General features: G+C 38.9%; 1 protein-coding gene across 1 annotated transcript in view; it reads right to left on the reverse strand.

Moving 5' to 3' along the window:
- Positions 1 to 2,606, reverse strand: part of LOC134292029 (cytosolic carboxypeptidase 6-like) — a 60,489-nt gene extending 57,883 nt beyond the window's left edge. The window contains exon 1 of the mRNA XM_062860688.1: positions 15 to 2,606. Within this exon, the coding sequence (XP_062716672.1) occupies positions 15 to 33 (19 nt within the window). The 5' untranslated portion in view covers positions 34 to 2,606. The remainder of the gene's footprint in view (positions 1 to 14) is intronic.
- Between the last annotated feature and the right edge of the window lie 20,854 nt (positions 2,607 to 23,460).

Genomic DNA, 23,460 nt, shown 5'->3' on the forward strand with positions numbered 1-23,460 from the left:
ATTAGTGTACTTACCGGAACCAAAATCTCCCATTTTCTTCTTTCGCACGCGTTGTGGCTCTCAACGGTATACAAGAACACTGATGATTTATGGCAGCATTTTAGCCCCTGTATTCCTTGCTCGAATTGCTCCCATCCATATTATTGCACTTGTCATTGTTTCACGGTTTCACTTTTTGAAAAGTTTGCTCGCTAATCACTCACTAAATAAACCCTGGAAGAGGGAGAGGACTGGTTCAGATTCGATTATGTGTTTGCATTTTGTTCATGTCACGTAACGTTTCTTGTCGACGAAAGCAGGCATGTTTGATCAACTCAAAGCTTTGATTGTTCGTCTTCAGAGCAAAATTTATAGCTGGTTGTCATGAAACTTTCGCTGACGCGTTTAGTTTTCACGAGGGTTTAATGTGACAATGTATGGCGAATAGTTGATATTGCACAAATCTGGCCACGAGAGTGAATAACGGTTTTTGACCATTGTAAAAATCAGCTCCATAAGATCGATGAAGAGAAAATGAAACTTAAATAACTGGAAAAATACCCAATTGAAAAAATAAAAATTTACTTTACTATTGATATAGTCATTAGCCGGAGACACGGTTTATATGGGAAAACATAAAAAAAAGAAAAAAACTCTAACTCCTGTATACTTTCCATTTTGGTCCCATATCAACTGTGCACAGTTTCGGATCGATCGGAAAAACTATATTTTAGCACCCGCCATTCTTAGTTTTTAATACAATTTACTATGGGGGAAATTTACTTCTTTGAAGAAAAATCGCTTGGGGAAACTCTTTGATCCCTAAAAATAAGTCGATGAATGATTTCTGTAGAAAACTTCACGAGGAATCAGACCTCTGAAGACCACAAAGCGATGCGACGTTCGTGGAAAAAGTTATTAGGCCTCAGATCGCTTTGCGGTCTTCGGAGGGTTGGTTCTTCGTAAAGTTTCTAACAGAAATCATTAATCGATTTATTTTTAGGGGCTAAGGGGCAACCTGTGGCGATTCTTCTTTGAAAAGTTGGTTTTCCCAATAGTAAATCGTATAAAAACTGAAAACGGTTGGCGCTAAAATATAGTTTCTCCAATCGAGCAGAAATTCTGTACAGGTAATATGGGGCCAAAATGGAACTCAAACAGTGTACAGGAGTGAAATGCCTTTTTCTAATAGTCATTTATGCAACAAGTTGATAAATATCGATTTTTTTTCAGTAACTCTATAGGCATTGAAAAGCACGCTATTGATAACTTTATTTGCTTTTATGGGTGGATTCTGTGTTCCGTTTTACCATGCAGTATGATGACGCAACAATCTGAATACCCTTAAAGAACGCAATTTCTCAAACAATTTCTTTAGAAATTCATCCGGCAATTCCTGTAGGAAATAATTTGATATTTTTTTCTGGAATTATTCAAGTATTTTTTTTTCTGAAATTCCTTTGGTATTTTCTAAATTGTAACGAAAATTCTTCCGAAAATTCTACGTAGATTTTTCACGTATTTCACGGACAACGTCTTCACCCTGATAAAAAATATCTTAAAAATACGATAAAGTTTATTGTTACAATACCATTTTTTCGAAAAATATTCACCATTAAACGTATTGTAATTTACACTGCACACTCACCATCATCCCTGTTGTTCTATACCATTCGGCGAATGGTAAATGGCACTTTTACAATAAAAAATGGTGGTCGTTATGTATCTTAACCATAAAATTTTGAGAAAACTTTCATACACTTTTTCGCGAAAAACAATAGAATGTATTGTGTTTTTATGAGACATTTTAGGGCAATTTTCAAAAGAAAACAATATATCTTAATGTTTTTTCATTGTTCTTACAATACAAATACAATTAATTGAATGGCGTCAAATGAATCGTTGTTACAAAAAAAAATACAATAATATTTGTTGTTATTTGTAAACAGTTTTCGCTTTTGAAAATCAATACAATTTATATTTCCCGGTAACATTTATATCCAGCATTTACGAGCACTAACGGCCGCCAGAATGATATGCACATTTTAGGATAAGAATCAACCACTCTGATGTCTGTCTGATATGTATTGCTTGGCAGCTGTTGATAGGATCTAGATAGCTATCTTCAATCTTTTCAAATAACTGCCAAATATCACAAGTCAGACCTCAGTTCGTATGATCCATACCATAAATCGTTCACAATTCATGTGGCCATTAGTATCTGTAAATGCTGAAGAAAAATGTTACCGAGAAATATGAATTCTTTGGTTTTTCAAAGGCGAAATCTGTTTACATAACAACAAATATTATTGCATGTTTATTTGACCATCGGTTTAATTGACCCCATTAAACAAATTGTATTTGTATTGTTATCAATGGTAGTTTATTATTTACTAGATTCCTTTAATTTATTGGAAAACATTAGAAAAATCATTGTTGATCTTTTTCTTGTCGTAACGTCCTCACTTGGCTAAAACCTGATTTTCAGCTAGTTTTCCATAAGTACTTCCTCAGTTATTCATTGAGAGCTTCCTCTGCCAACACGGCTTGACGTCTGTCAGTCGTTGAAGTTGTAGCGAATAACATTCGATAACCAAAACATCTACTTACTCAAATTTAAAACGAGAACTATAAAAAATATGTCAAGTGATTTTGTATTTGATTATACAAACATGATCCAAGCAACATTAATATTTATTGTCATTTATTTGTTACGAATTGTTTTTAAGTGTAATTGAAAAATAAACTCTTTTTAATAAAAAGTCCATGAGAACTTTGCAGGAACTTTTGCAACTATATGAAAACTTAAATTATTTTACTGATAGTAACTTTAAATTATTATAGAACTATTGAAAAACAATCGAATCAATTAGTCATCAATAAAGCTAATGTTCACTTATTGTACGAACTATATGGGCTTGATTTCTATTGTAAAAAGTAACAATGTATCTACTATGTGTTTTATTGTGAACAATAAAACCAGTCGTATGTTAATAATATTTACCATGTAATAAATGGTAATTTTTTTATCCGGGTAGGCTTCCGAAGTGGTAACAGCAACTAGATAATATTTGCTCGAAACTTCAGCAAAAAAAAATTCACTATTGCATTTTCATCGATTTTCAGCGATTTTAAAAACTGGTTCATAAAACGGAAGTGGTGCCAAAAGTCCATCTGCCAAAGGGTAAGATGCCAACCACTTCATGGAAACATTAAAAAAATTACGTCCATCAGTTTTCGGGCATTACCGACTACCTTTCCCCCCTCTGTCCCGTTTTTTCGTATACACAATACATGGGGTGTCACCTGTCTCCCCGCTAAACGATGGTCGTAATTTTTGAATGACCCCTAATATGGATAGCGTAGACATCAACAACCATGCGTCTCCATGTGTGCCTCAATCTCCTTGGAAACACACGGCTGGTAATAAAATCACACAAAAACCTTAATTGCAAGCACGAAAAACCGGAAGATGCCAATTTTCATTGGGTAATCAAAAGATTTTCCATGGGTTTGGCGGCCAACCTTCTAGAAGAATGTTTAATGCAAACATATCTTGACACCACTCACCTATGGTAATGATCAAGTCATTAAGGAATGATGAGTTGGGCCATTTTACCCCATCTTGGCATTTTGGGCTCTGTTCCCCTACAATTTGTAACACTGACAAATCTACAAACCAGCAGCACTTTGGAGGCCGTTATGCGATATCATTACAGCTAGAAGCTGTAATAAATATACAGTTGGTATACCAACACGGCTTGTCGGATATAAACATTATTGTCAAAATAAACTTTAGGCGGGATAAATAGCTACTACACAAATACTTTACAGCTATCCATCTCTGTGCTGTGAACTGCTTTCATTGCACTTCAATCCAACTCCGGAAGATTTGCCGGAAGATGTGCGAGTCGAATAAGAGTCCCAGCCAATAAAAGAACTGCTTTAATACAGTATGTTTTGTAATTTGCCAAATACACAAAACAGTAGCGCTTCGTAGCTGTTTAAAGAACACTCTTTCAGCTAGAAGCTGTGATTAAGAACCTGTTACTTAGTGCAACCACACAGCTTTTTCAACGTAAACATTATTTCGTTTTAAGTTTTACAAGCTTTTGCATCAAGATGAAGTTGGGTAAGGTTTCTTGTGGCACAATTATGGCCTTGTCTGGAGTAAAACATTTTCTATGCTATTTATATGTATAGCAGTATGGTAGCGAGGACATCATCGGGACCAGTGCATACGGGAATAGGGAGATCGATTCCAAGTAGCGGCAAACTCTTAAGTTATTCAATTTTAAATGCGACAATTCCAGTTTCACATGTATTACGTCACGGTATCCATAAGATAGTTATATTTAATCGAATAATTCGGGGATGTCGTATAACTCTTATTAAACAACTGTAAAAAGGCTGAAAGGGGGTGGAAGCTCAGGTAAAATATTATCTCCTGGGCGCCCATTAAAAACACCACCCCCGGCGAAGACTGGCGCTCGAGCCTAGCTATTTAGCACTGTAGTTGGAGGAAATGCCAATGCAGAACCCGTAGCTTCCGGGAAGGTAAGCCCAGCTCCCTGGGTTAGTGGGTTGGTGTCAGGCCCTGCGAGCCAGCCGTAAAAAAGACTAGCACCGGAAAATCAACAAGAGAAGAATGCGAACCGATACCAATGGCGACGACCACAGTCACCTTCTTCCAGCACAGCCTCCCTTATCGTTACACCTGGAGATCACCACAACAAACGGAATCGCAAATCGACCACGTTCTGATTGATGGACGGCACTTCTCCGACATTATCGACGTCAGGACCTATCGTGGCGCTAATATCGACTCCGATCACTACCTGGTGATGGTTAAACTGCGCCCAAAACTCTCCGTTATTAACAACGTACATTACCGGCGGCCGCCCCGGTACGATCTAGAGCGACTGAAGCAACCGAATGTCGCCACCGCATACGCGCAGAATCTCGAGGCAGCGTTGCCGGACGAGGGTGTGCTCGATGTGGCCCCTCTAGAGGACTGCTGGAGTACAATCAAAGCAGCCATCAACAACGCAGCTGAGAGCACTATCGGGTACGTAGAACGGAGTCGACGAAACGATTGGTTCGACGAGGAGTGCAGAACGGTTCTGGAGGAGAAGGATGAAGCGCGGGCGGTAATGCTGCAGCATGGAACCCGACAGAATGTGGAGCGATACAGACAGAAGCGGAAGCAGCAGACCCGTCTCTTCCGGGAGAAAAAGCGCCGCCTGGAGGAAGCGGAGTGCGAGGAAATGGAACTGCTGTGCCGTTCACAGGAAACACGTAAGTTCTACCAGAAGCTCAACGCATCCCGCAAAGGCTACGTGCCGCAAGCCGAAATTTGCAGGGATAAGGACGGGAGCCTCCTGACGGACAAACGTGAGGTGATCGAAAGGTGGAAGCAGCACTTCGACGAGCACCTGAATGGCGAAGAGAATGTAGGCACGGAGGACCAAGGCAGCGGAGAAAATGACTATGTTGGTGCAGCAGAGGACGGGAACGAACCAACTCCCACGCTGAGGGAAGTTAAGGATGCCATCCACCAGCTCCAAAACAACAAAGCGGCTGGTAAGGACGGTATCGCAGCGGAACTCATCAAGATGGGCCCGGAAAAGTTGGCCACCTGTCTGCACCAGTTAGTTGTCAAGATCTGGGAAACCGAACAGCTACCGGAGGAGTGGAAGGAAGGGATAATCTGTCCCATCCACAAGAAAGGCGACAAGTTAATGTGTGAGAACTTTCGAGCGATCACCATTTTGAATGCCGCCTACAAAGTGCTATCCCAGATCATCTTCCGTCGTCTTTCACCTAAAGTAAATGAGTTCGTGGGAAGTTACCAAGCCGGTTTCATCGACGGCCGGTCGACAACGGACCAGATCTTCACCGTACGGCAAATCCTCCAGAAATGCCATGAATACCAGGTCCCAACGCATCACCTGTTCATCGACTTCAAAGCGGCATACGACAGTATCAACCGCACAGAGCTATGGAAAATTATGGACGAGAACAGCTTTCCCGGGAAGCTGACTAGACTGATAAGAGCAACGATGGACGGTGTGCAGAACAGCGTAAGGATTTCGGGTGAACTATCCAGTTCATTTGAATCTCGACGGGGACTACGACAAGGTGATGGACTTTCCTGCCTACTATTCAACATCGCCCTGGAAGGTGTTATGCGACGAGCCGGGCTCAACAGCCGGGGTACGATCTTCACGAAATCCAGCCAATTTGTATGTTTTGCGGATGACATGGATATTATTGCTAGGACATTTGGAACGGTGGCAGAACAGTACACCCGCCTGAAACGTGAAGCAGCAAAGGTCGGACTGGTGGTGAATGCGGCTAAGACAAAGTACATGCTGGTAGGTGGGACTGAGCGAGACAGGACAAGCCTTGGCAGCAATGTTACGATAGACGGGGATACTTTCGAGGTGGTAGAAGAATTCGTCTACCTCGGTTCCTTACTAACGGCTGACAATAACGTGAGCCGTGAAATACGAAGGCGCATCATCAGTGGAAGTCGTGCCTATTATGGGCTCCAGAAGAAACTGCGGTCAAAAAAGATTCACCCCCGCACCAAATGTACCATGTACAAGACGTTAATAAGACCGGTGGTTCTCTACGGGCACGAGACGTGGACGATGCTCGAGGAGGACATGCAAGCACTCGGAGTTTTCGAGCGGCGGGTGCTAAGGACGATCTTCGGCGGCGTGCAGGAGAACGGTGTGTGGCGGAGAAGGATGAACCACGAGCTCGCTGCACTTTATGGCGAATCCAGCATCCAGAAGGTAGCCAAAGCCGGAAGGATACGGTGGGCAGGGCATGTTGCAAGAATGCCGGACAACAACCCTGCAAAGTTGGTGTTTGCTAACCATCCGGTTGGTACAAGAAGGCGTGGAGCGCAGAGAGCACGATGGGCGGACCAGGTGGAGCGTGATCTGGCGAGTGTTGGGCGTGACCGACGTTGGAGAGCTGCAGCTGCAAATCGAGTATTATGGCGGCAAATTGTTGATTCAGTATTATCATGAATTTGATGTTAACTAAATAAATGAATGAAAAAGGCTGAAAAAGAGCCTGCTCAAGATGTTAATCAGTTAGTAGGGTAAATGTTCCTTTAGTTGTGGTAGTACCTAATGTGGCGGTAATGGCAATTGAGCACTTTTTCGACTGAAATGTTACCAAAAAGTATTTTTAATAGATGTATTATGCTTAAGATTTGCCCAGAAAACTATTTAAAAAAAATCCTTAATATGTTTGCTGCTGAGTTCCTATTGTTGCGGTATCCCATATGATTTCAGTGGGATACCGCAACAATAGGAACAAATACCGCAACATTTGGAACACAATGTTCTTTCAGATAAAAACGAATAAAATACTCATAACAACCTCAAAGTTGCAATATTTCGTTATTTTCCCGTAGATAAAGGATAGATTTTATTATTTTCAATTCAATCCATGTTAAAAGTTTGCTTGGGGCGATACAATTGTGGTTTAAACATGAACCCAGTGCTTAACTCCTCCATGATCGGACTAATAACCCAAGTAGGTGTTGAGAAAAGAGCTATGACTTGGTGGCAAAGAAGCTGCTCGCACAGTATACAGTGTATCAAAAAATTGTCCGTACAGCAAATTTTTGGTCAAAACAATTTTTCATTCAAATGTTTATAACTTTTTCATACGTCAATCAAAAACGCTGAAGTTTTGATTAATCATGAATCATATATTAATGCTCCTTTGTTAAAATTTTGAGCAAGATCGAATAAGTTTTCTGAAAGTTATAGAACTTTTAGTAGAACTTATAAAATTTTTGAACACATTTTATGAACATTATAATATGTACTTGATGAAACGTTTTCATTTTTTTGTGTTTCAGCTTAAACCTAAGGCTTTCATATGCATCTACATTTGAGGTTTTATATTCACTACAAAAAATATGAAAAATGTGTTTATGTAGTAGACGATATTTAAAATATTATCATATTTTGCACATAGAATCTACCAAACGTTTTCCACCAATAAAAGTGCATTAACTGAACGAAAAATGCATAAGACCTACTCTTCATATGTAGTTTAGTAGGTCCTGTATAACAATATTACATTAAGAGAGTTTACAAAAGTTGAAAACACTTGGCACTTTTATTGATCAAAATGTGATGAATTTTCAAATAATACTCTGAACATACACAGATTTTTCATATTTTTTGTAGTGAATATAAAACCTCAAACGAAGCTGCATATGAAAGCCTTAGGTATAAGCTGTAACACAAAAAAATGAAAAAGTTTCATCGAGTACATATTGAGATATATTGATTTAAACATGTGTTCAAAAATCCTTTAAGTTTTACTAAAAGTTCTATAACTTTCAGATAATTTATTCGATCTCGCTCAAAATTTTACCAATGTAGCTTCAAAATTTCAGCGTTTTTGATTGACGTATGAAAAAGTTATAAACATTTGAATAAAACAATATTTTGACCAAAAATTGCTGTACGGACAATTGTTTAATACACTGTATATTTATTGTTCGTGCAGTTGAAAATCGGAATTTTTGACACGCGAAAATCGACTTTTCTCCTAAACCGTGTGTCGGACGTACGTCGGGCACAGTGCGCTGGATAGAAGGCCAGGTCCACTGCCCAGCGCACTACGTTCGACGTTAGGTTTCAAGTATGGATTTGGAGAAAACTCGATTGTCGCGTGTGGGGAAACTTCGGGTTTCAACCGCGACGACAAAATGTACATGTGGATTAAGTTCGTCAGATTCATGTAAAACACAGTAACTCAGCATCAAGCCATATTGAAGATGCTTTGTTGACAATAAAAGTTAGTTGGGATCCTTCTAGAAATCCTCTAGGAGCTCTTTTAATAAATCCTTTACGAGTTCCTTGTGGAAAACCTTCAGAATTGAAAGAATTCCTTTACGATTTTTCTACAGGGAATTCTTCAGGAGTACCCAGGAATTCTTCAGGATCGAATTTCTGGATTCCAAACTCCTGTTTCCTGAAGGAAATAACTCTTAACCCTTTATAAGGCCGTGAAAACTAGAAGAGTTGTCAACGCATACTATTATGGAAATGATTATATACATGATTACATGTACAAAACCATTTTTGTTTGAAAGAAACTCTCAAAAATCTAGGTGGCAATATAGTTGGCACTGCCCGTTTACCCCAAAAACGAGCTTTTGAGGTGGCAATATATTTGCCACTGCCCGTTTAGGCCACCAGCGCTGGTGGCAATATTCTTGCCACTGCCCGGTTAGGGTACTTTTCTTATTTTGACTTCGACAAAAAGCCGGAAAAGACATTTTAGAGTGGATTAGGGCTCAACCCATAATTTTAACTGTGTAGTTCAGCTCAAATCAACCCATAATTTGATTATTTCTTAAAATATTTACCAACTCTATTATTTTACAATAAGTTTGAGCTAATTTTCTTCACGCGGTCAAATTTAGCCATTTTTTAGACTACAAATGGCTCCCAAATTGTTGTTAAAGCTTTGTTTAGTACCAAAAAAATACCAGGCGTTGTTAGTAATCCCAATTTTGCGTAAACCAAAAAAAAAAGTAAATTGTTATGAAACAGAAAAAAATACAAACAGTAGATGGCAATATAGTTGCCACTGCCTTATAAAGGGTAAACAGATTCAACCCCTGAATTCCCTTAAATTACCCCCCCCCCCCCCCCAAATGTTTGAAGAATTTTCTGGAGAAATTCTTTGAAGAAATTCATAACATTCGTCTCAGAAAGCATACAAGGCGCGGCATTTCTGGCAGAAATTACTGAAGGAATCCAAGATGAACTTTTTGAGGTAACCGAAAAATTGAATTCCTGGAAAGAGATCCTCTATAAAAATTCCCAAAAAGGAAGTTCCTGAAGAAATACTGCAGAAATCCTTCGAAGGAACACCAATGAAAGTGGCCTAGCAAAGTAAGCTAAAGAAATGAAAAAAAAATGGCTCGATTTTCCGAGGTGATTTTTTTTATAATCGAATCCATCCACGGTCTATTATTGATTAAGGACAGACTTGTTAGAATCCCAAAATGGCCGCTATAATGGCCGACTTTGTCACCTACTCACGATTTCGAGGGCACAAATCTCTTCGTAAACAAAACCAGTGCACCTGAGCTTTTGATTTTAAGCTAATTACAAGTGAGCAAGAACAGAATAATGAAATACATTGTTGTTTGAAGCCTGCTTCTTGAGATTTGTGCGTCTGAAGTTTCGATGCAATGTTGAAGTGGGTTTCCATTACGTTTGTCCTTAAAGTACATTGAATGCCCGTGTTTCGATCTATCACGGAGAAACTGAAAAACTCAAAATTAGGTACTTTTAAACTCAATTTTGAGTTCTTTTTCGTCTCCCTTTTCATGCGCTCTTTCTAATGTTGTCAGAGAGTGAAGAGAGAAACAGCCCAACTTTTGCAGTTCCGTGCGTCAAGCCAAAACTGAGTTTCTAGCACAGTACTCAAATTTGAGTGAATACAACCTAGTCAAAATTTTGGTTGGGTGAAAAAAACCTAAAATTAGGTATTCCTTTCACATGGAAGAAAGCGGGAACAACCCAACAAAAACATCGATTCCATCAACTCAAAATTGGCTTGACGCACGCAACCCCGAAGTTGAGTGGAAAGAACTCACTTTTGGGTAGTTTCGTCTCTCCGTGTAGATACAATTTCCTAGCTTTACTGAAGTAAACAAAAACAAAACTAATATTTAAGGTTTAAGGTGGGACGCCGTGTTAAGTTTGCTATCTTCCGTCTCTTTCATCATCATTGTCCTCCCTCAAAACTTTGACGATGCAAATCTCCAGTTCCAATGGACTGATCTAACTGAAAACTTAATCGATTGTTCATCACATGCAAGCATATAAACGATCAATTTTCTAGCCCATTTCATGCAGTAGAACTCGAGATTTGCATCTTCAAAGTTTGAGAGCAATGATTGATGATTCTGATGACGCCCCGTAAAGCCTTAAAATTATAATTTTGCGCATTGTTATCCTTTATCAAAAGAAAAAGGGCTCCAATTTCATCGAGCCATTTCATTGTGCAATATTTTCAATGGACTTTCTATGGACGGTTGAAAAAAGATGCCTTCTTCCGGATTTGACGCAGTCCATCCTTATGCACTGTATAGAGTATACTGTATTGGGTATACCCTAAACTTTAGGGCCTAAAGGAAGCCTATCGATGAAAAACTTTCCTATCTGTCTGGTGCAATCTTCCCGTGAATGAACTTTTCAATCATCACTCCATCAGCAGACCGAAGCCGACGCCCGACACAACAACGACGCTGAACTTGAATTACTGTTCATTTACAAGCACTAGCGAGTAGCGAGTGTAATGTACCTTCCCGGAAGTAATCAATCAAACACTTTCCACACACTTTCGCGTTCACCGCACAACAACGTCCTTACACGGTAGGAAAACTGCCGAACCGATTGCACCGAAAGTTTGAACTGCTCTAAGCGCCTCCAAAATGCCCCGCGGCTACAAAACCGATAAGGACGACGTCGTCGATCGGCGATATCCTTGCAGCAGCAACTGCGGCAGCTTCTGGAATGACAAATCACCTTGGCGGAACAAGGCAACCCGCGCGCGTACCGGAATCCGCCGAAATGGGCCTCTTTTTTCGGGGTGTGTGTTTGTTCGCGACCACGCGTTGATAAATATGGTGGAATTTATATTTAATTCGATATCCAATCGACGACGACGACGACACGAAACGGGTGGGATGCAGCGAGCACGTGTTTGATCGATAGCGCAGAAGTTGGTTGGTTGGTGGGGATGTTGTGATATGGTGATGGCGCCAATGTCCTTAGAAAGGACCTCGACGCGGATGGAGGAAAGGGCGGCGAAGAAGTAGGAAGCAAAGGCCTACTACCTAGGCCTAGTTGTGTATACGAGAAGGACGTAGAAACGACTAGCAGCGCAGGTTTCGTGTGCAATGCACAAGAGGCATCCAAGTGGCCATGGAAATGCAATCGAGCGTGATTAGGGTCGTCTGGTGCTAGACATGTTTTTGATCTATGCAACATGGGGTTAGTTTATTTTTTTGTTATTTATTTATTTTAATTTTGAAATGATCGATTAACGATTGCATAATTTTTGCCGACTGAAAAGAACTCGTAGCATTCCTATATTTATTCGAACACTATTGCACTCGAAATGAAGCATTCATTCAAGGATGGCAAAGCAAGTCTGTATAATGTATATGTATCGCGTAAAAATACTACAAGATCAACAGGTGGATCCAATAAATGTCGATACCACTTTCATCGTACACTGATTGTTTATGTGCGGCGCCTTGCAGAATCATAATGCTATATTGAAATCTGCATTGCTACGAAATTGATCTATGACAAATCATTTGGCAACTTATGACATATAATTCGACAATGATTTTTCATAAGGGCCTAACTGACTTGATCGATTTCTCTTCGTCGACTCTCTCTTTCGCTAATAACTTGATCAAAACAAACAAAGTCATTATTCTTTTTGTTTCTATAGCAAGATATAGTCGTCTTCTTCGCATTTCAACCAAAAAATGTTTAGAAAACTCAATATACATTCTGTAATAACACAAAGAGAGGATCGATGAAGAGAATTCGGAAATGTCAGTTAGGCCCTAATTAAGAATCAGTGTTGAATTTCATTTTACCTAATGGTTTTACGATGATCAAGAGATTTGGATTGTGAAAAAGTAAACCATGTGCGATAGTGGAATCGAGTTCAGTTCGACGTCATCAGGTGACGGAGATGGTCAACTGGCTCCGTAGTTTGGAGGAACCGAAGTGCGCGTCTAGCGAATTGGAAATCGCTAGTTCGATTCCCACCGGAGCACGTGGATTCCTTTTCGCAATTTAAATCTCAATTTGCTCATCAGACACGTGTTTCCACTGTGTTCATGCGTCAATTCGACTCAAAGCGTTTGATTGTAGAAATTTCTCAAAGTAGGATCAGAGGTCGTTAGGCCAAACCCGGGTAACCACTGAGCATTTGAATAAGCCGTATATCAGCCCGTATTACGCATTTAAACTGCTTGCTGCCCTACATAAGCAGTTCGAATGCATCGCTGCCTTGATTTAGCACAAGCTGTGCTGCTCAAAAGCTCTCGGCTGTTAATTAGCATTTCAACTGCTTGAAGTGGTTTCACTTCATACATAATGCTTTTCAACTGCTCTTTAAATGCTAGGAGCAAAAAGGTTGGGAGATATGTTACGTATTTGGCAACACATTTTGTCTCTCTCTTACAGAGCCTATGCTTCTGTTTACAAATTTGTGCATCTTATTTGTTTCTTCATTTTCCCCTACTCATCCAAAAGCACCAAAGAAAACTTAGGGTGTGAACCATTTCGCTTATTCTTTAACTTTTAGCTAAAATTTGACACTTCGATAGTTATTTTGAAAATAACCCTACTCCCGAGCAGGGTTAGTCTTGACAGTTCGATAGTAATTTTTTGTTCGCAATGATTTGGCTGCGTACTGTATTTTGTTCCAAATAACTACTCGTCTGTCAAATTTCAAATGGACCGCCGTCGTGGTTATTTTTTAACTTTTCGATGGCAAATAACTATCCAAGTGTCAAATTTTAACTAAAAGTTAAACGAATAAGCGAAATGGTTCACACCCTTAAGTGTACTGAAAGGCTACATGTTCACTCAAAAAACTAATTTTCGATAGAAGGCTCGGAGAGTCGAGTTCGACGAAAAGAGTTGATGTCTGTACCGTATGCGTGATAATGTTTGCACCATCGTTAAATAACGTTCCAGTTTTACTTATGAATACAATGTATTGGTTTTATTTGCAGGCATTTAAGCTATAACTCATATCATAGTAGGCTGTGAAGAAAAAGTGTTGATTTTCTTAGTTAAACACTTGCATAATGACTAAGTGGCAACCTAGCTCGTGATTTGTCCAAGCGCAAATGTCGAAAAGTGTCCGTGGTAGTGTCAAAGTCAAGATTAACAATTTTTGAGTTTATTTTTTTTTATTTTGACATTGCCTAATGGTGTAGACATTGACACACAAACAAAAGTTAATATAACTATTGATTCTGGAATTTGGTATGGATCGACAGTTTTTCGGAAATCGAAAAAAAAACGGGTGTTGATAACCCGTAACGTGGGTAGATCACCTTGGAATGGTGCGTTACGGTGTAAGATCTACCATTTCAAGTTTTGATCTTGCTATTTTCCAGCCTGGTTTATTTAAATGCAGGAGCATTCCAGGATCAAGACTTGGTGTACTTTTTTGCGCTATTTATTTATTTATTTTTTATTCTATTTATTTTTCACTGCTAATATACCGTTTGTTTCAGAGGGATGGAGGTAAATTTAATTTATAAATAAATAACAATTTACAAAAATATAACAGTGGAGAACGTATCACAATTTAATACTTTTTTCTATTTCAGATTTACAAGCAGGCAATCAGCGATCAAAACGGCGAAGTATCTCTTTCTTTAGAAAGGTCAAGATTACCGTACGATACAGTGAGAAGTAGATTACGTTTTCCGCGTCGATTTATTCGTGCCGAGTTCCATGATTTCGATTTCTTTTTCGAACATTTACGATCATCACACCTTCAACTTATATTGCGCGTTGCGAACATTCGCGGATAATAAATATGTACAACGGTTTTATTATTCGCAATCTTATTAACACGGGAACGCGAAAAAAGTATTACAAGAACATAGGTGAAACTCAAAAGCAACGATTCTAGTTGTTTAGTTGTCCAGTTTTCTCGTAAAGCTACGGCGCGGGCTTCGGTTTTTCAGCATTGGCAGTAACACTAAACGGAATTGCATACAGTTCTAGATTGAGTTTAAATAAGGGCGAAAGTGACATGAGAGAGTTCTCTTCATCGACTCTCTCTTCTTCAAATTAAAGTGACAAGATGCAAGTATGGTTGAACTTTTTGGTCATAAATCGCTAGGTTGCGATGCAATCTAGCGTCTAAGTGTAAAAAAGTTTAATTGAATTTGCATCTTGTCACTTTAATTTGCAGAAGAGAGAGTCGATGAAGAGAATTCTCTCATGTTACTTTCGCCCTTATTTAAACTCAATCTAGAGTTTATTTTCTGACTGAGAAACGATAAGCTTAAAACGTGCGTTATTACGAGTTGATCCGACATAAGCGTGGTTTAAAAATTATTCATACCCGGTATATAATTAAATTTAATACACAAACATACAATAAAACTATTGTATTCTTCCGACAGCCGGCTGGCGGAAGACTAAATCATATAAAGGGTTGCATAGCTCACATCACTTACCAATGTGAATCCAGATCTATGCAACTTTCTATCCCTTCCCTTCCCACTAACAAACTTCCTTCCTGTGACAACCGTGGGGATGCGGAGGTACACACGGTCTCTAGTAGCAACGGATGTCACACCAACATTCCTTCCCTTCCCCGATGACCGTAAGGACGTGGCCGGCGCCGGTACTGACAATATAAAGTTTTGAACCTTCAAAATTGCACATTGAGGATGGAAAGCTACACCCAGGCCCCATCCATTTGGTTCCCTGTGCAATGTTGACTGTTCTTATCAGTAACAGAGTAGCAACTACGAATTGTACGGTCATCTCATGCTCATGCTCATGCTCAATCGAAAAAAAAAACGGGTGTTGCGTTCGGGCAAATTCAAGACTTTCTTATATGGCGCTACTCGTAGCTCCTGAATGCCATTGGTAATAATGTAAGTTTTTTTTTCTATGGTCGAAGGATATGGATCTTTTTAATGGCAGCGATAGCCTTCTTAACCCATATCCGCCCAGCGTCCTATTTATAGGACAGATGCCCCGAACGCCCAGCGTCCTATAAATAGGACAGTCCTTTTGATGTTAATATCTCCAGAATTATGCAAAATTTTAAAATACTTTCTTCAGAGAAGATGTTCTCCACATCCATACCTTGCTCATAGTGGACAATATAGTTTGTGACTGGTTCACTAGGTGGCGTAAACAATGCTGCAAAGATTACATATTGTCACGATCTATGAGCTTCATTTCCAATGTAAAAAAAAATATTTCCCTGGAATTTTGACAAAGGTAAAAAAATTATAGTGCATTTCTTGGGCAGAGTTGTTAATCAATACATACAAAAGTCGATGTATGTATTATTGTATGTTTATATGCTTGTATGTTTATATATATGTATGTTTGTCTATTTGATATGAATGTACGTATGTATATATGTATGAATGTTCCGGCATAACTCTGGAATGCGTCAAAAAATTTCAATCAAATTTGGCATGCACATTTCTTAGGATGTGGAGGTGGTAGTAGGGGTATTGTTATTCAAGATGGCGGCTTAAGTTCCAAGATGGCGGTCAAAACTCCAGAATATATGCTTTTTAACGGCAATGCTGCTTCGGATACTATGCAATATGGGTAACTATCGATCAGGCTTCATAAGTAGAACTCAAAAATGAACATCCGACGCCATTTTGAAATCCAAGATGGTAAACCATATCCAAGATGGCGGCCACGAAATGGTAGATTGAGCTAGGATACCATGCAATATGGGTATCTATCGATCGGGCTTCATGAGTAAAAGTCAAAAATCGATATTTGAGTCTATTTCAAAATCCAAGATGGCGCACCATATCCAAGATGGTGGCCATGGAATGATAGTTTCAGCTATGATACCATGCAATATGGGTATCTGTCGATCGGGCTAGATGAGTAGAAGTCAAAAATCGATATTCAACGCCATTTTGAAATCCAAGATGGCGGACCATATCCAAGATGGCGGCCATGGAATGATAGTTTCAGCTACGATACAAGGCAATATGGGTATCTATCGATCAGGCTTCATGTGTAGAAGTCAAAAAATCGACATTTCATACTATTTCGAAATCCAAGATGGTGGACCATATCCAAGATGGTAGCCATGGAATGATAGTTTGAGCTACGATTCTATGCAATATGGGTATCTATCGATCGGGCTAGATGAGTAGAAGTAAAAAATCGATATTCAACGCCATTTTGAAATCCAAGATGGCGAACCATATCCAAGATGGCGGCCACGGAATGGTAGTTTGATCTATGATACCATGCAATATGGGTATCTATCGATCGGGCTTCATGACTAGAAATCAAAAATAGATATTTGAATATTTCGAAATCCAAGATGGCGCACCACATCACAAAATGGCGGCCATGGAATGATAGTTTCAGCTATGATACCATGCAATATGGGTATCTATTGATTAGGCTTCATGAGTAGAAGTCAAAAATCGATATATGACCCTTTTTTGAAATCAAAGATGGCGGACCATATCTAAGATAGATGGTAGGGTAGTGGGTAGGGTAAACGGTGGAGCAGACGGTCGGGTAGAGGGTTTGGATGAAGGAGTGGAGTAGAAGGTTAGGGTAGAGGATACGGTAGACGGCAGGGAAGTGGGTAGGATAGACAGTAGTGGGGCAAGTAAGAGCAGTAAACTAAAGGTAATAAATAAAAATACAATACAGCTTTTTTGCATGAAATCATTTGCAAGAACTCCAAATACTATCCTGAAACCGAAAAAGTATTTGTAGAATGACAAATCTATTTTTAAACGACGAATGTAGTAGAGCACGTCAATCTCACCTAGTGAATTGAAAATTACATATGAACAACAATAACGTATATGGTCTCTTTATGGTTGAAACAATAACATTTTTGGTATTCAAAGTATCCGCAGGTGTGTTTTCCATGAAGAATGTTAGTCCTAAAAATAAATAATAATAAAATACTAGCTATAGGTCTACCCCGGGGCAAGTGAGAATCGGGGGCAAATTCTCACTTGCCCCGGGGTACCTTACCTTAAGGGATTCCTTCCGAAAAAATATGAAAAAATATCTTCTATTGTATTTACAGGAAAACCTGCTCAGTTTCTGACCGGCATTCCTGTCATGATTTCTCTAACGATTCCATCAGGTATTCTTTGCGAGATTCCTTCAGGAAAAAGTTCAGAGATTTCTGCCAGAATTGCTTTAGAAAATACTGAAAGGATTATTTCAGAAATTTTTATCACCGTTTTTTATGGATTTCTGCTGGAATTACTTCACAGATTCACTTTAGTATACTTTCAAAGTGTTCTGTCGAAACATATTCAGAGAATCCTAATGGAATTCTTCCTACGAGCCGGGATCCTTGTTCGGGATTTATACAGCAATTCCTCCCGGTATTTCTTCTGTGATTATTTCAGGGATTCTTATCAAGCTTTCAGCTGAGATTCCTTAAGAATTGCACCAAATATGCCTCTTAGAATGGCTTCAGTAAATCCTCCCGGGATTCCATCAGGGGTTTCTACCGGGAATGCTCATCCCCCCTGCGTTATGTTTTGCAGACTTCTGTACGTAATTCTAAATAACAATTGGTAGATCGAATGAAAATAAATTTTTGGTTGGTTTATCATTTTTCATGTAGCCGAAAAACACATTATGCTTACGATGTAACTTTGAAAGTGCCCAGAATAAAACCATAAAACCCACATATTGTTTATGAATAAAAAATCATGAAGTAGAACAAACATAAGTGGAGAAGTCGTGTAGACTATATCTGGTTGAATTTTAAATCAAAACATGGAATGATGATGAACCTGGGCGTGTTAGTGGAATACCTGTAAGTACGAGACATTGAAGACGACCTTATAGTTGTGGTCGAAATACGTATCTGTCAGAGGATACAAAAAATAAAAGGAACAGTACCTACCACGATTTTTTTTTAAACATGCAAAATTTCTGAAAAGTTTACGTATGGTGAGTAGGTACGTGAAGAGAGTTTGTGGGGTACTGAAGGAAAAACTCAATTACTTTATTAGAAATCATTATCTGTGTAAAATCTAACTTCTACAGTATTTTAACGTTTGGTTAAACTACACATAGGGAGCACTCTTTATTTGATTTGTAAAAAAAATTGAGAAATGTTGAACACTGCAGTCGACACTCAGTGGTGGAAATTGATCGCGAACGTGTGCTTACGCGCTACAAAAAAATGCCATCGCATCGCAAACCTTTGCTGTGCGATTGCGTTCGCACGTTTGTGGCTCACGAACGTACGACACGAACGCCACCGAGTGCATCGCATCTTTTGCAAGCGCGATGCTTTTTTATTTTAGAGGTTCGCGGCAGATATTTCTAGATTGAGTTTAAATAAGGGCGAAAGTGACATGAGAGAGTTCTCTTCATCGACTCTCTCTTCTTCAAATTAAAGTGACAAGATGCAAGTATGGTTGAACTTTTTGGTCATAAATCGCTAGGTTGCGATGCAATCTAGCGTCTAAGTGTAAAAAAGTTTAATTGAATTTGCATCTTGTCACTTTAATTTGCAGAAGAGAGAGTCGATGAAGAGAATTCTCTCATGTTACTTTCGCCCTTATTTAAACTCAATCTAGATTTTTGTAATGAAATCAAATGTTGGTAAACTTTTTCGTCGATATCATTTATTGATATGGTACCTGACCAGTATAATCATAAAACACCCAACTAATTACCTTTAAGTGCACAAAAAATGACAACAAACCAAGTGCTCTACATTGTGATTCTTCTGGCGAACCAACTGCGATTCTGCTCGTTTGACATTTGTTTTGTGTTGGTTCGTCGATTCGGGAAATCGTGAACCGTTCTCTCTTTTTGGGTTCGCGAGCGCGTGAGCAAAGATTGTGTTTGATGCGAATCAAAAAACACGTCAAGCGCATGATGCTTTCCACCACTGTCGACACTACATGAAATTACAAGAACCATGCATTGCATACTTTTAGGCGTTTATCGGGTTATGTTTCTGCCCCAATTTATAAGTCCTTTTTCTTCTATTTTTGAGTGGTTATCATCTCTTTCACTTGTTTAGAGCTGCATTGTATCTATACGAATCAGAATATAACGAAAACGTAGAAGTTGTGTTGAAATAGGGTATGTGTGCCATCAGTAACACTAGTTTACAAAATAAAACGAAAGTCGTGAACTTCTGCCAACGACCAAAATTTTTGAAGCATAATTTAGCGCTGATTTCGAAACCGTGCTTCAAAAAATTTAAAGTAGAACAGTTTTTGAGTTTTAGCTCAATATTGAGTTTTACAACTTTTTAAAATATGGAATTTAATAAAATTCAAATATTGCGCGCAAACCCCAGAATTTTATTCCCACCTTTGGGTTTCCGCGCCGAAGACTCAGCGCCAGATTCGGCGACAAAGAAGCATGACAGCAGTCGCCGGACAGTTGGCAATCCTGATATTTGACGGTGGCCGCTCGTTAGTTATGGGAGTGGATTGTTGTCATGCAAATAGAGCTTTTCGCAGAAAATGCATGTGTATTAAGTTATTGTTGACGGATTTTTTGCTGTGTTGGTGTGAAATTTAGCGATTTGCTGTATCGCGTAAGCTTTCGCTGGAAGCAAACGTCAAGTTCTTCAGCGAAGCAACGAAAATTTTCAGTGAAAAAAGCAATATCTTTCGTTTTGTTCAACCAATTTTAAATCTTTTTCCATAAATTAAAAGCTGAACATAATACCATTCGATCATCTGAATGCAGGTTTTGCGTCAGATTGATAAAATTCAAGATATTGGCGAGTTTTGGGAACAATCTCCTTAAATTTAAGCAAAATTTCCAAAAATATATGAAGAAATGTATTTTTTTCAATAAAAAAAAAACAATTTAAAAATTCTTTCTCAACGTTTTTCTGACATATCATATGTAGGCGAGAATCAGTAAAAAATTCAGCTCAATCTGAGCATTGATTACGGAGAATGAGGTGTGTGAAGTGAGCGACTTTGCTTAAAAATAGAACAAAAATAGATTTCATATCATCAACCTTGTATGGAAAGTCGAAAAAAATTCCGCTCTACTGTAATTTTTTTCCTTCGCGTTTTTGAACTCAGGGCATGATTCTACACCAAAAACGATCATCAGCTTATCGAGTTCAAAAATGCTGTAAACTAGTGTAATCTCATGCTCCCATTTTCATCCTATTCGAAAACAAGCGATTACGGCACCGATTGACTCCGTTCTTTTTGTTTTCATGGGTGCTCACTTCTAACAAAAAATACAAAAATAAGAAACAAAACAAACAGCGCTTCAATCCTTTGTTTTTCGTGGGATGAAAATGGGAGCCACATGCTTAATGAGGGAACCAATACCCTAGAACGCGAGAAAATTATCGGATATTGAGGACCTACAATGAAGAATTTTTTTTGAACTACACCATAGAATTCCAGTTTTTTCGTCAAATCATGCTTATTTTATTGGAACTTGACCTATAATAACAAATTTATTTAAAGATTTAAATTGTGAGACACCTTGGGCGTTAACGGGTTAATCCATGTTAACCTTGGACAACCAGTGGACACCTTCGGGAATAGTTGCCCTTGCTTTTTTTTGGTCTAAGACCGTTTTACGGTTCTTCTGAACACTCCTGAAATGTCTTTTTTAATATTTGCGCGTGGACAAGTCCCGACTACCGCTGCCACCCCTTCATGGTGCAAATTTTAAACTTAAGAAATCGGATTTTTTTACCCGTAACCTACTGTGATATGAGTGAGAGCTTACGTGCATGCAATAAAAAACCAAGACATTGTGTGTGCAGGTGATATGGGTACCTTTTTTGTACGATGGTGCAAACATTATCACGCATACGGTATGTGTGTATGTATATATGTCTGTGCGCAAAAAAGTTTACTCTCTTTTAATGCAGTTTCCATCGGCTGATTTCAGCGGATTATAGCTTAAAAGGAACCGGAATTTCGCCGCATTGTTCGATAGGGAAAATGGTACGAATCGGTCAAGGCGTTCTGGATTTAGGACCATTTTAATGATCCGAACCAGCACCGGTGAACTGGTCTATCAAGCGACACATCAAATTGCGCCGAATTTCGTAAACTTATGCGGAAATCATCAATGGAAATCACCATCCAATATGGCGCCCTAAAATCCAAGATGGCGACCCACAACTAGAAGAGGCAGCTGTTTTAAGGAGTTGAAGGCTCTAAAACCATGCTACATGTGTATATTTGGTATGGGGAAGATGCCCGGAATCCAAAAATGGGAACCAGAATATTCAAGGTGGCGGCCCAAAATCTGAGATGGTGACCCAAAATCCAAGATGGAGGTTGTTTTAAGGAAGTTTAGGCTCATAAGTCATGAAATATGGGTATATTTATTATAGAGAAGATGTCAGGAGTCTAAAAATAACGACCATACTATGCAAGATAGCGGCTCAAAATCCAAGAAAACGGCCCAAAATCCAAGATGTTGGCCACAAATTCGAGATGGCAGATGTTAAGAAGTTTTAGCTTTTAAAACCATGCAATTTGAATTGAAATTGAAACGATAGAAATATATACTAAATCAAAGACAAACAGATCGTGCGTAGCTGACGTAGAATTTTGATCGGATTAAATTCGAATTGGATTTTGCACGAAACAGTTTGCTAGAGGTGAATTTGTATTGGTCACCTCACTGATCATACACTGAACGGCGGCTTGTGGTGAAAATTACTATTCTGAGGGTCAATTTATGCAGATTTGTGCAGACTGAGTTTCGTTTCAATTCAACTGAATTATGTTTTCAATTTTACCATGGACTCGATTTTCAATTAAAAAAAGTTTCTTTTGGCAACCGGATTCGAACCAAGAACCTTGACATCACCAGGCTCGCACGCTACCACTCGGCTATCGAACCGGTTGATGTGAGAAGAAATAAAACGCACACAAGAAGCGTTGGTGAGTCGATGATTATGTTTTGCCATGATAAATTTAAAAACATTTTTATGCTGGTCATTACCGCAAGCCGCCGTTCAGTGTAGACAATATTAAATAGCAATCACAGACAAACAGATTTGACATTAAATGTATGGGATGAAGATTGACGATGATGATGATGATGATAATTAGGATGATGATGGTGAAAAAAAGATTTTGATGATTTTATAAAAAAGGCACTTTTCTACGACTATTTTCTTGAGTTACAAAAATAACACCCCTCTAATTTTTTGATATGTTTTAAATATTTATAACCATATTTTTTTCCTTTGAATGCTGGTAAAAGATATTTTTATATTTGCCCCAACCCTTAATATCACCTGTTTTAAAAAAAACTATGACCATATTTGTCTACTAATTCATTTGAAGGAGCTGAACGCATCTTTCCACGTAAATCTGGTTTGTGAACCACTGTGCATTGGGCGAACATGTTACCAAAGACAAACAGACGTCTCAGTCTACCCACTTCCCATCGTTTTCCTTTTCAACGGACTGTTCAAATATTCTGTAGTTCACAAATCTCTCGCTCATGGCGCTCGCATCGTTTTTGCTCCTTTTTGACGTTTGCTCACTACTGCCAATCTACTCAGTAGGTTTGCGGAACACAGCGTAATTAACTTTGGGCGATTATGCTTCTGTGACGATGATTTTAATCGCACTTTGTTCCAAATGATACGTCTGTTTGTCTGTGATGTTACCGTGACCATGATTTGAATCGAAAA

Source organism: Aedes albopictus, chromosome 3 (genome assembly GCF_035046485.1).
Source record: "Aedes albopictus strain Foshan chromosome 3, AalbF5, whole genome shotgun sequence".
NCBI classification, from domain to species: Eukaryota; Metazoa; Arthropoda; class Insecta; order Diptera; family Culicidae; genus Aedes; species Aedes albopictus.